At 42.1% G+C, this 14168-nt stretch overlaps 1 protein-coding gene across 1 annotated transcript in view; it reads left to right on the forward strand.

Annotated features, from left to right (window-relative positions):
- tbkbp1 (TBK1 binding protein 1) overlaps nt 1-14168 on the forward strand; it is a 50267-nt gene that overhangs the window by 26875 nt on the left and 9224 nt on the right. Inside the window, exons 3-8 of the mRNA XM_020604752.1 lie at nt 783-908; nt 3928-4032; nt 5999-6146; nt 8039-8235; nt 8584-8645; nt 13103-13218. Of these exons, the coding sequence (XP_020460408.1) occupies nt 783-908; nt 3928-4032; nt 5999-6146; nt 8039-8235; nt 8584-8645; nt 13103-13218 (754 nt within the window). The remainder of the gene's footprint in view (nt 1-782; nt 909-3927; nt 4033-5998; nt 6147-8038; nt 8236-8583; nt 8646-13102; nt 13219-14168) is intronic.

Here is a 14168-nt window from a genome sequence, read left to right on the forward strand (position 1 = left end):
CCAAAGGACTTAGGAGTGAGAGCCACAGACGGGGTCGGGGGTCATGGAGTAATGAGAGATGGACAGTGCACTGTTGATTTTGGTGTTTTCACAGGATTTGAGACCAATGACAAAAGTGCACAATATCACTAGCCTGAGCTTTGAGGTGTAATGAAAAAGGGAGAGGAAGAGCAATTTACTGATGCTGGTTAAACTAGGTGTTACAGCGCAGTGGCTCCATTATCTAAATCTATTTTAAACACAGTAAGGAGGCCGTAATTGGTTCATCCGAGACACTGTCAGACAACATTCTGAGTTTCTGAGGAAATCCAAACCACAGCACTTCAGCTATTTTCAGGATGTACTGCTGAAAACATTTTGGCTAAACAGTGTAATTTTGAAAAAGACACTGTGGAGGAATGAGACACCTCACTGAACTAAGGTCTGTAAAAATGTGATGAACAGAGTCTGAGATATTGTGATAGGCAGAAAAGCAAGAATCATTCTCAATAGTTTTGTCAAGAAATATGGAGTGAAGGACGAAAAGTAACTGAGCTGAGTCTGATCAATGAAAAGTCAACTCTAGTTCAGTACATAAAAACTGAAACATGATGTTTCAACGCCCTGGTCCTCTGAGTGATATCTGGGCCAGACAGAAGGTTTCAGTGTGAAATCAGCCAAGTTCGCAGAACACAGAGAAAAGAGTGTAAGTAAACAAAGCGCCCTCCACACTCTGTCCTAACCACGTCCTTGTCATTCCATGTCCGCGCTCATGGTTCTTTGATGTCTTCTTGTTTCTGCAGTTCCCTATGATCAGTGAGTTTGGGGAGGACGCCAACTCCTACTGCTCTTTTGAGAGCAAGGAAACGGCACTGCTGCACTCAGAAAACGGCAACCTGCAGCAGAGAGTCAACGTCCTGACCCACGAGGTAAGAAAGATGAGGACAAGATGGAGCGGCGAAGTTGGGGAGAGCGGGAGAAAGGAAATATGAGAGAAGGCACAGGCAGCAAGAGAAGAACCCAGCTCACTATACCTTCATTTACTGAGCTACAGATTAGAAAACCTTACTAAACAAATAGTTTCTCCCAGTGCTTGAATTCTGCAGAAATCTCTCCCTGCATGTGAACTAATTGAATTAAAAGCAAACTGAGGCCAGTCCTGATGGACATACACTGAAAAATGTCCAGGACCAATTTTGCACTAAAGCTGCTGTCCAAGCTAAAATAACTGGGTGTTTTTAAGAAGCTGTCCAGGGAGCACTGTGTCATGGGATTTTCATGCTTGTGTTCTATTTCTGAGATGCACTGAGACAAACCCTGTCCAAGTATTTCTCAAGAAAGCAGGTTGTCTGCCACATCTTGCACTGTCTGTTGAGGGAACAGAAATGAATTGGTATTACTTAAAACGCATACAGCAAGAAGTGTGAAACAAGACGTGTGCATGCAACACACGGGTAGTATTTCTTTTCTACTATAGTGTTACTCCCATCCAAAAATGGACTGGAGTGAGAGACGAGAGTGGCAGCGCCCGTAAGATGGTTAGATGACTCCTTCGCTTCGCTTGTAACGCCACTATTTTAGCTGTGCATGAGAACGCTGGGAAACAGAAAAGAGAAAGAACAGGCACAGGAAGACAGTGGTGAAACCGGTAGCGGCAGTGGTGAAGAGCTAGAGAGGAAGGAAATGGTTTATGGGAGCAGCAGAAATGATTAGTGTGGGACACAGGTCTGACACCGTGCAAGAGTGATGAAGCGTGACACGGCTCACTGAACCGAGTATGCTCTGTTTGGAAAAACACCCCCCCAAACACCATCACCACCACACACACACACACACACAGTCTCTCTTTTGGTAAAGCGGAGATTTATCAAGGAGAGGTAAAGAGAACTGACATGTTTTCTGTCAGCAAAGCAGCAGAGGAATTTAAAGCATAAAGCCAAAACTACTGTCAATGTTTTTCATATAAAAAGCAGATAAAACTGCACATTTACAGCTCGTCCTCACACAATGTCTGATGCACATGACAACCAAAGCTACCAGGGTGCAAAATCCTAAGAAGCAACATTAAAAAATCTGGAGTGGGGCTGCACAACACTTAAAGCTACTCTGCCTAATGTCTCTCCAGCCCACAGGGTCTAGTGAGACTCAGAACAAACAATCAACAAAGTTCATTTCTATAATGTGGGAGTTAGAGGTCTCCTTGCTTAGAGGGTTTCTCAGGGACCCACGGATGCCTATACCCCAAATCAGATGCACAGTACGTGTGTTGTTCTATAGAAAAAAAAAGATACAAAGTGAACCTGAGGAAACTCATAACTAATCCATGACAGACGTAAGGATAATTAACCTGACCCAACATGCAGGCGTCCTGATGAGATCCAAATATAAAGCAGCATGATGCTGCGCCAGCTAATGAGCAGCCGTGGTTGAAAGTAGCAGCGGCGCGTCTCATTTTTAACACTTCACTGTGTTATTTCTTTGTTCAAAACTCATGGGATGTGTTTTTAACACTCAGGTCATTTTTATTTGTCAAAGAAACCAAAGGTGATCAGTACATTATTTATTTTAAAGTAAATAAATGGCGACCTGTTGACCCCGCCTCTCTCCCAATGTCAGCTGGGATAGGCTCCAGACCCCCGTGACCCGTGTTAGGACAAGCGGTATAGGTATTGGATGAATGGATGTTATCAGTTGCAATGGTTTTTGTCCAGCTATGACACTGAGACTCACACGTTCCTCCCTCACATTAATACATTATACAAACAGAAATGTCATATTTTTGTCATTATTTTTTAGTGGTTTTCCTTCATTTATCACTTCTTCTGCAGTAGTTTAGCTGTTTATCTCTATGGAAACCTAGTGCCACAGTGCTCAGAGGTTAGTTATACTTTGATGGATGTAAAGTCATCATAGCTATCGGTTCTGTACCGGAAACAAATTCCTTGTGTGTGTGTGTGTGTGTGTGTAACATACTTGGCCAAATAAAGGTGATTATCCTTATTATCCATAACTAATACAGGTAAACGAGCAAAAATACACAAGCTGTATCTAAAATTATCCTTTAAATTGTGCAGCATTAGTGACCCTTTCCACCTTTCCCTTCTCTCTGATGCATTTCAGCAGATGTAAACTGGAGAAAAGTCACCCTCCACACCACAGTCCTATCAAGTGCTTGCTAAAGACAAACTCCACTAAAAACTCCAGAAAAGCAGATCAAAAATCACAGTTTTGAACCTAAGTGGCCATTTAACACAACAATCCCACATACATTTTCCAGAGAGCCAACATTTAGAAAGGTGATAATAAGAACAGCTTTAGGATGTACACAGTTTTTTAAAGCCTCAACTCCATGTGCGTGTCCTTGCAGAAGTCTAGCTCTGAGTAAACCGTGCACTCTGCAGTCACGATGCTGTTGACAAGCTGTCCTCACCTCGGTGACGCTTTTCTACAGCATATGTTACCAAAGACACACTGAATAGGCATCAGTGCGTCGGCACAAGGCGGTGAAAGTCCACCTTGTCCTCACCAGCTCTTTTACTGCCTTTGATTCTCTGGCCACAGTCTCACTTGTGCATCCTCGCCTGGCTTGTATTACCTTCTGCCCTGTAACATTCTCACCATCATTATATCCCACTGTGAGGATAATAAATCAGCAAGATGCTCTTTTTCTAACTAATGCTGGACATTACTGTTGAAATCATGATTTATCATCTTGTCGAGCTGGGGGAGGCGTTGCTGTACATGCTGAGGTGTCAGGATTTCGCTGTCCCAAATTTGCTTGGTTACACAACAGTTTCTAAAGAGACACATCTGATGACTCGTGCAATGAAAGTTTTTTTTTGTCTTCCTCATTCTTTGTGATGAAGTTTGAAAACTGACGAACAAGGAGAAAATGTGAATTTAAGTTTTTTTGCCTTGGCTTCTTTTTTCTCTGTGTCTCTGCTTTAGCTCCAGAAGAGAAAGGAGAGAGAGGAGCAGCTGGAGGATGTGATCCAGGCTTATGAGAAGATTCACATGGAGAAGAGCAACCTCCAGAGGGACCTCGACAAGATGGTCAGAGACATCACTCAGTTCACTGCACTGTAGCGTTATGCAGGAGCTATATTAACAATTCTACCCGTTTCACATTCTGCTGATCAGGGATGAACAGAAAATATAAAACTAAGGAAATGAACATTCAGCAAATACACTATGCAGCCAAAAGTATGTGGACACCTGTGTTTAGAAACTTTTGTCTTGAACCGTTTTAGTGGTTTGAGCCCTTAACAGTGGTAATGGAGACAGTGCTGTGGCTCTTGGCAATAGCCTGGGGACGCCCCCTCACTGTTTCAATATGACAATAGCCCCGTGTGCAAAGCCAGCTCTATAAAATAATGATTTTGGCAGCAGTTGGCTGGTCTGCACAGAGCTCTGACCTCAGCCCCATCCAACACCTCTGGGATGAACTGGACTCATCACTAACACTGTTAATGCTCTTTGGAACAAACCCCTGCAGCCAGGATCCATCATGTGGTGGAGAGACTGCCAGCGGTTGTAGCAGTGTGTTAAAGGGGTACTCTAGCAATTCAGCGCTGCACTTCCTTAACAACTCGACTGCGGCTGACGATCAACTGTTTGAGAAACAATGGGGGTTAAGATCCCAAAATGTCAGATCCTACATCTGACAAATCAGCAGAATCTGTTTGGTCAACATCCATATAGTATTTCAAACTCCTCACGCCAGGATGTGACAAAACTATGTTAAAAAGTTTTAGTCCCAAGCACACAGATCCAAAAGCATAGAACTGTTTTCAAAGTATATAAAGTATACTGTCATTTTACTGATGTATTATATCAACATCCCTCATCATTATTGATTCTAGATGGTCGATACTATGTTGTCATTAAATACGTCTCACATGCACACACAGTGCATGTGTCCTTGTTACAATGAGGCAGCAAAGAAAGCTAATTGATGCTCTGCCTATTTTCTGACATTGTATTTGTCCTCTGAATAGTCTTTCTTCCAGAGAACTTCTCCTTCATAGGAAGGTCAAAGGTCAAGATTAGCACCTAAACAACTCCCCAGGCTTGGGGGGGTGGCATTCAGGATAGAAGATGACAACTTCCTTGCACTAGGGGCATGCCACGGATTTTACACGTGAAGTTCTGTTTATATGTTAGGAGGTAAAAAAAATAGTCTTCTGTATGTGAAAGGCAAAATGGGTAACGACTAGACAGGGTCTTATAAAAGACACTGTCACGTTGTATTATGGGAAATGTAGGACCCTGCCTTTCTGAAACTTCATTCAGAGTAAGAACATAAGTCCTTTCTTTCATGATAAATGGAGGGGGCAGTGATGTATTTGTATTCTGGTTCCTCTGATCATTTCAGAGAGTGCTAGTACAAATAAGAGAGACACTTCACAAAATGCTGTGCATCACTATGAGTATGTACTTTAGGCTGCACTGCTCCCTTCAGAGGAGCCGCTTTCTGACAAAGTGTTTTCATTACTTTGAACAGAGAAGAGTCCTCTTAGAGTTGCTCAGTGAAATTTCTCCAACACAAGATGCACACGACGGAGTTGTGAGGGTACACACATCGTGCTGTTTCTGAACATTTTAATTGTTTAAGAGACTTTGTCCTGCAACTTGGTTTTTAGCTTTATTTTGTAAGTAATTTTATTGTCAGGTATCAAACTGTACACATTTTTGTAAGTGGTTAGAGAGTGAAGCTGATCCAGACCAGGTAGAGGCTTCCAGCTGAACAGACTGGTCTTCCCTCAGTCTCCGCTGTGATAATAAACCATCTCATTTGAGAGTGAACTCCACTGAGCAGCCTCAGGCCAGTGATTAAAGGACAAAGTGGGCCAACGCTGTTGTCAGTGTCACCTGAAGTTGCAGCTACAATCATTAAGATGGCTCCATCTACATTTACAACAAAAACCAAGAGGCTAATTTTGTTCCATCTCAGCTGTAACAGCTGCAGAAGGTAACCTTGGCTTGTATTTTAATCCTGTGCACATGTGTGTGATTACAGACCAGCCTGGTGGAGAAGCATGTCGAGCGTATCCTGAACCTGGAGTCAGCTCTGAGGCAGAGAGACAACTCTCTGCAGAAACTCAACATGCAGCTGCACAGCAAAGACGTGCAGTACCTGCAGCTCCATGCCAGCCCATTCACACACAGTGAGTTCCTGTTCTCACTCAGGATGATGCAGTATCACCTGATGTCTATGGTCCCAAACAAATCAGTGGCTGAATAAACCAAAACTGTCTCCAGTTAAAGGAAAAGCTGAAGTGTTTTTGGAGCCAAGTAAGAACAATTAAAAGTCAGTAACCTGCTTACACTAGTCAAACTAATCTGTTGCTGTAGTGATGGATTTAGATTAAGACAATTACAAATTCAGCCAACAATTACTCAAGAATATATCAGAAATTTAAAGCACTCTCTACAGCATTTTACAAAATGTCTGTTCACTTGTTCCTGCGTGTCTTTTATATTGCCCTGTGGTTGTTTATTTTTGTTAAATCATTTTGAATTGGCTTGATAGATGCTATACACAAACTTCTCTTGCCTTTATATAAATTTTTATAACATGAATGTAAGTACAGAATCAGGGATAAACATTACATAAGCCGAACTAGACATTTCTATATCAACCACAAGTGCATTAACAAAGCTTAGACAGAAATCACGGCTGTTTTAAATCACTGCTCTTCTCTCGTCTGTTTCTCGGCTTTTAATCAAAAGCAACAATCTGGCCGCAAAGCATTTTAACTGAGGTCGCTGTAATCCTCGGCCTGTTGGACAGAACCAGCCTGGACATCTTGTTCCTGCTCCCCAGTCACAGTTGCAGAATGAGAGACCTGTGATCTATGCGGGCGCTAGTGATTGAAATTCAGTCATTCTGGCTTCAGAAACATTTGGACTGGAGTGACTGGTAACTGGTATTTATCTGGATTATTGAGCCTGTTGCTTCCATCTGCACTGCTGAGTGAGCTCTATTGTGATGAGTCTGTATTGCCACCTGCTAGGAAACCTGTGAGATAGTTTCACTTTTTACAATGCAAATTAATTCCTGTATCAGATCTATGATGAAAGTTTCAAGATACTTCAAATAACGCAGGCCACTGGCCACTGACTCCATAGGTGTTCAACAAACAAACTGACAGTTTTTATTTATGGACTATCACGACACTCAACTTCCACACGAGCCACTAATTTCTCCAACTTCTCCCCATATTTTTCCAAATAACATGTCCAAAGATTAAGTTGAACGCATACAATAATATCCAACATGTGAAATACTTTTACTATTTGATGTTTATTTTCATTATGACATCATAAATACTTCAGTAGGGTTTACTCACTGCTCTTTTTACTCATTTTGATTTTATTCAGACCACCTTAGATGAGGCACTTTCAATTTCATTGTATAGGTGAATGTGCAATGACAATAACAGACTATCTAGCTTACTTTGTCCTTTTTAATGATGTGGATGATAGAAGTACTGAAGAAATGTGTCACCACCACCTCAACAGATACCTCTACTCATGGCATACCTAGATGAAGAGGGTGTAGACAGTAACCTTCTGCTATAAGCATGAAACTCCTGCATGTCTTCATTCATTTCTAGGTGAGGAGTCAGAGTGTGCAGGTTAGTTGTGTACAGTCTTGTTGACTGTGAATGAATGCGAGTGAAGGTGAGAAGATGTCTTAGAGTGCAGACTGCATACAGTATATGTGTGCACCTGTGACAGCACATAGTGTACTGGTGTGGAGGCAGGAGGAGCTGGGATAGAAAAGGTGCCACTGCGCTGTGACTGTGTCATCTGGCTCAAGGACAGAGTCTGTGCGAGCAGAGTTGAATCATAAGATGCCCACGCAGATCACTTCACCTAGGTACAAACCAAAAGATGCCGCCCTTGGAAGAAGTCGGCTCTTTTGCTCTTTCTTATTCATCTTTTGTACAACAACCCTGGACAAATAAATGCTGCATTAGTCTATTGAAGAGATGCAGTGTCGTTTTTTTCAATTTCACATTGCTTTCCTCTGAATTTTCTTTCTTCCTCCCAGTGCTGGACTGTCCAGCCTTGACCCTTCAGAGCTCCCGCAGCCTGGACGCCCTGTCCGACCTGAAGCTCCAGCGTCTGGAGGCGGAGCTAGAGGGGGCGCGGCACGAGGCCCAGGGGGCGTGTCAGCGAGAGGAAGAACTGAAGGCGGAGTGCGAGAGACTGAAGGAGGAGATGAGGCAGCTGCAGAACAGCCAGAGGGTCAGTGTTAGTTTGTTTGAAATGCCACATGGGCAGATGACATGTCCTTCTACAATGTTTATTCTACAAAGTCTCTACTTTTTCAATCAGTGGCACCTCTTCATTGGAGAAATAAAGCTAAAACTGGGGATTCTTTAAGACCTTACATACAGAAAATTATAATAAGGCCCGCAGTTCCACAGGTTATAGATGAATAATCAGGTAGGACCTGTTTTTACCTCAGAGACCCACCCTCTCCGACAACATTACCTTCAAATACATCGTCTCAGTAGGCGCTTGCTGTCAGATTCTGTCCCACATTCTACCAGCACTTGCATGCTAATCTAATTTCATGCTCTACTTCGGCAGGAAATGACTTCTCCATGCAAGCAGTGTGATGTGGAGTGGATAAAGAAGGTGGGAGATGAGCAGTAAGTGACCACAGCTGATCCCTGGGTGGTGGCAACAACAGAAAAAAAACTAAGAATGTTTCACCAGAAACCAGTGCTAATGTGTGTCTTTACTCTCCCGCTGGGATGTGCTCAGACAGACCTCCAGGGGCCTCATTAGAAAGCAGTCGAGCTCTCCCTCGCTGGCTAACCGGGCTCAAACAGAGCATTAATAAAGGGATGTTATAGTCTGGGCGGTACGACAGCTGCATGTAATATCTACTCTGCTACACTATATGCATACAACTGTAACATTTATTCTACATTTACTGAACAAGGTCTGGAAAGAGATCAGCCTGAGCAGCAGGGGGCAGTGTAAGCACAGAGTAGAACACCTTCCTGCCCGTCCCCTCATGTCTGCATGTGCTGGGCATCTCCAGAAGACATGAAGTCTACACTTTCTTTTAATCCTCCACACCTGAAACCAGCAGAATCAGAGCAGTAGTGAGTGGTGTTGAGGCCGTGGTGTTTCCACTCATTTCCACTCATCACTTTAAGCCAACAAAAGAAATCTGTTTAATTGGCTTTCAGAGGAGGGAATAACTTTTTATTCATACCCTCATCAGAACTGTTTACAACTTATCACAGGTAAAAAAAAAAAAAAAAAAAGTAAAAACCACAGCAGGTCGGGCAGCCTACTCCCACACAGTGAAACCCCACAAGTGTTTCGATGGGGAGCAAACTGAAAATACTGACAGGCTGAGTTTCTTTCTGTGTGTGGTGGTGGAAGCCTACAGCTTTTTTCCAAACCTCGATCACCTTTTGGTTTTACTCAACAATATTACTTACTCCCACTTATATGTAAACCCAAGAATGCCTGTACTTTGTTTCCTGGTGCTTTTTCTTGTAATTGGGCCTGTTTAGTGTAAACTGCACATATTGATATGGAGGATTCTGGACATGTTTTGGAGCTTTGCTCTAGTTATTATCAGCAGGTTATCATCTGGAGTTTGTTAGGGGAAATAATGCTATTTCAAATCTTAGTTTTTAATCAACAAATGACTTCCACTGTGATGTTTTTAAAACTTCTGTAGTGTGCTGAAACTACCAGGAATTGAATGTATGAATTTGTGAACACATAGTTTTATCTTCAGTTTGTCCCTAAATTTACTTTTTTTCTATCATGCTTTACCTTCTCATCTTTTCAGTTTGTTTTGTAAGAATCATTTCAGTTTGCTGCTGTATTTTTGTGACAACATTTGTATGTTTTCAGTTGTCTCACTGATAACTACATGAATGAGCTATCATCACCGACCACAAGCTTCGATGCTGGCAGCCACTTGGCATGACAGAGCGACTGACTAATGCCTCCTCAGCTTTCAGAAAGTGAGAGGGTTTCCAATAAATCACAACCTGAGGGTTTTAAGTTGAAGTGGAATTCCCATTTCTTGCTGGAGATGAGAAGAAATCACGACACTGTGAAAAAACAATTCTGCCTAGAATGAACTGAACAGCAAGGTGCAGCATTTAGAAATCCATCTTTAGATTTAAATTGATAATTAGCACTGAAAAAAACCACATGTAACATTATAAGATATACTATGTTACTAGGTATCACGTCATTGGTGGCTTGGTGTGAGGACAGTTTGACACCTCTCTGCATTCGGCTGATAGTGCTTCACGCACACAGCAGAAGCAGGGCCTGATGACAAAATATGGACTGCAGAGTGTGAAAAGCCCCTCCCCATGGTCTGATGGTCGTGTAACACTTATCCCCCCCACGAGGCCAGATGCAAGCAGCGAAGGCCAAAAGTCAGTTTCTCCATTTATTCTACCGTAAACAACATGAATATCTTGTTTGTTCCATAAACACAAACCACACAGTGACGTGTTGGCAATAATATTTCCTGCTGCTACATATCGCCAACCACTGTGTATTCAAGTGTTCGCTTTCCCTCGACGCCATGTCCTTAATGTAAGTGACTGAACATCAGTCGGTCTCAGAAACAGCGTTGACTATTAATCTGAGCTCAGATCTCACAGGTAGCTGTTGGTGATGGCTCTTTGAAACCTCTCATCAGATCAGAGGGCAGATTTCAGCCCACACTCTCTTCACTTTATCTCCTGCACACACACACACACACACACACACACACCCTGTATATGCTCTAGTCCCTGATCAATTCACTGGCACGAATCTTTTATCAGTGCAGCATCAACATCATCACACCCCTCCTATGCATTGTATTGTACACTGTAGGCATGTGCACAAAAGTTAAGCATGTACAAGCAAACACAAAAATAAATACAGAAGAACAGATGCATACTGGAAACAGAGTATTTTTAGATAGTGTACACAATCAATCTAATTTCACAGACTTTCCCTGTCGCCACGTGTGCTTATCTGCAGGTGTTCACACGTCTGCTGTACTACATGGCACCATGAGCGAGAGGTGTTGCAGTCTGACATGGGTCTCTGAGAAATTTTAAATTTAGCAGGGTGCTTTGATAAAGTGTGATGCGCACGTGTGAAAAGGAAGAGCTGCATGAATCTAAATAATATATTCAGTGTACACCTGCACTGAAGAAAGAGAAGACAGTGTGGAGATGGAGCTGAGTGTCACCTCAGACGAGAAAAGAAACAGATAAATTGCATTTTATTGGCATTTTCAAGATTGTGCTGCACGCTCCACCCACCATGCCAGTAAGTAACCTAAATGGCTTTTATGTTCTTACTGATGCATTAAATGTACTTAAGTTTACAGGAGGCTTTAATCCACAACCACACACAGGGTGGGTGTGCATTTTCAGCACAGATTGCCCTGATTCATTACCATTTTTGTACTTGTACCACATAGAAGGATGTTGTGTGCGATGAGTTGGGGGATGAAGGGGATTTGGTACCCCACTCTGAGTCATAGCAACTTGGTGGAAAACCAAGTGGGCCAGATACAGAGCCAGCAAACCAGTGGAAGTTATGACTTATTTTCAGTTTTTATGAAATTGTGAACTTCCTGGAAATGGGGTTCCTAACTTTACTTGACCTAATTTTGTGGGGTGCTTAACTTGAAGCAGAAGAAGGAAGACAGCATTATGTTGGCAAGCATGTTTTCCAGTGCACATCTTTGAGATATTTGTTCAGTGTAATGAGGTGCAGAATGAGACTGTAGTTCAGCAGCACAAAAAATATGCTCTCCCTCTAATAGATACCCAAGTAGCAAGCTTGCACACACATAAGTGGGAAGGCCCAATTAATTTAGCGTGTGAGAGCGTTGGGATCATATTTTTAACTTGACAGTATGTTCTATTTGCCATGTAGGCAAGATACATAGTTTTTTTGGGTGTGTGCTAGTGTTGCAGTGGAAGTTACTACCTCTTCCTACTTATGTAGAAATCCCCAGGATATATTTTTTTTTTATCTGCCACAATCTCTTGTCAAATTCTCAACAACAAAGAGGTCACTGGTTTATCGGAAGTGCTTTGAAAGATTCGAGTCTGGCAGCAGTTGTGTGCAACAACATCCGCATCATTCTGTTAGTCTGTGATAGGTAGTACAGACGGCTTCAACACCTTAGCCCTCTTAAAATGCTTTGTTTAAAGTCTGGGGTAGAAGTGCCGAAGCATTGATAAGAAAATGCTGTTTTTATTTATAGCTGCAAATTTGCAAAAACTACTCAAAATGGCAGGATGAACTGATTGCTGTATCTTCGCAGGTTTCTTATCGCATCTGTCATCTTGTAAAATATTCCGATCTACCACTGTCAGTGCAGGAATGAATCAATTTCAGGTCAAAACATTTGACGTAAACAGTCTCTTATCAGATTTGAGGGCAACTGGCATCAGCAGTGGCTGAATACTGTAGTTTCTTCTTTCCATCTGAACTTGTCTGCAGCCTAATCTCTCTGCTTTTAACCACATACAGAATTACCTGGCTGGTTACTAAAACATGCTCAGAGATCATTTCTTATATCCACTTTTATAATACTTGCCTCACATTAATTTGCATAATGCAGGACTCAGATCACTTTCAGGCTAATGAGATCAGACAAAGTCAGCTCGTTGCCACAGTTAAAAGTGAGAAGCCTGTAAACCAACCGTCCTTGTTCACAGCCCTGCAAATTGAGTTGCTCTGTCAGTACAGCCCCTGAGAGAGTCCTGGCATATCTTGCATGAAATGGTGCGATTTTATGCACTTCAGTCATGTGCTGCGACTTGCACTCTAATAATATAAGCCCATAAGCCTCTCAGTTAGCCAGCCTGATTTGTGAGGCTGCAGAGTTTATTCAGTTTAAAGAGGAGCTAGACATCGGTGTATGTTTGTGATGTACTTCTGTTGTTGTGCCATAAAAAGCCTTTGATCAACTTCTATTAATTGTGTACAGTTTAATGATTATACTGTTTGCATAATCTCTTGTAATACATTAACAGTCCACCTACACTGTGTTATGACAATGACTGCGATAATTACATAATTACCTCCCCCCTTCTTCCTCCTCCAGGGTGAATTTAGCTCTGGCCTACACAGAGTTAACAGAGGAGCTGGGGCGCCTCCAAGCACTGAGCTCCAAGCAGACAGAGATCCTGAGGAAAGCCTCACAGGAGCAGGCTAGTCCAGGTTAGCATCTACAGTACCCACGTATAGTACCAAGTATCAAAAATGTGGTGAAACTGTGTCACCCGCTCCCGTTTGGGTCCTTTACTTAAATACCTTCATATTACAAGTCCTGCATTCATCATGGTACATTGCTGCATTTAAACTCTCAAAAGTAAAAATGCTCAAAGCAACACAACGTAGTACTGTTGTAAAGTTTAATTATCAACATTGCAAAATATTTCTCATAAATGTACTCGCAAAATGTAGTTATTTTAAAAATTGATCCTCAATCAACCAATCATAACCTTTGTTGCCAAGTAAAATACAAAGAACGAACTGCAGCTCAACTTTGTAAAGTAAATGTTATTTAAATCAAACACTATTATGACGTTACTGCAGGTCTCTACGTCTCCCTAATGGCACAAAAAGAACTTCTGGTTGTGATTTTTTTGCTGTAGTTTTCTCACATTTTAACACGGAAAATGCAGATAGCAACCAAGAGACTTGTTGTAGAGTACAACTTACAAGTGCTAAACAGTAGCAACACCTTTCTCTTCCTGCACACAGTCACACACATAGCCAGTGTCTCACAACTCTGCATCTATGACCTACCACAAACCAAAAAGCCCCACACGCATTCAGTTTACAAACTGGAAAATTGTATCAGTGAATAAAGGTGTATGTCTTTGCCGCTAACAATGGGGAAAACACAAAAATACCTCTCATCTCCATTTGGCTTTTCCCTAAAGCCCTGTTGTGTCACAATCTCAAACAGGTGACATGAATGGTACTTCTGTTTAATCAGCTACAGGATTGTGAAAGTGAACAAATACTTCTCATGAATTGTTGAAACAGCCAGAGAAGTGGGACTTTGTGTAGAGGCAGAAATTCTCTTGGGTGTTGTGCTGTGAACTCAGTCCAATTTGACTCGTTTCCTCCTCATGTGGCGGCTTACCCGCCGCTGCATGAAG

This window comes from Monopterus albus, unplaced genomic scaffold (assembly GCF_001952655.1).
Source record: "Monopterus albus unplaced genomic scaffold, M_albus_1.0 scaffold67.1, whole genome shotgun sequence".
Classification (NCBI taxonomy): domain Eukaryota; kingdom Metazoa; phylum Chordata; class Actinopteri; order Synbranchiformes; family Synbranchidae; genus Monopterus; species Monopterus albus.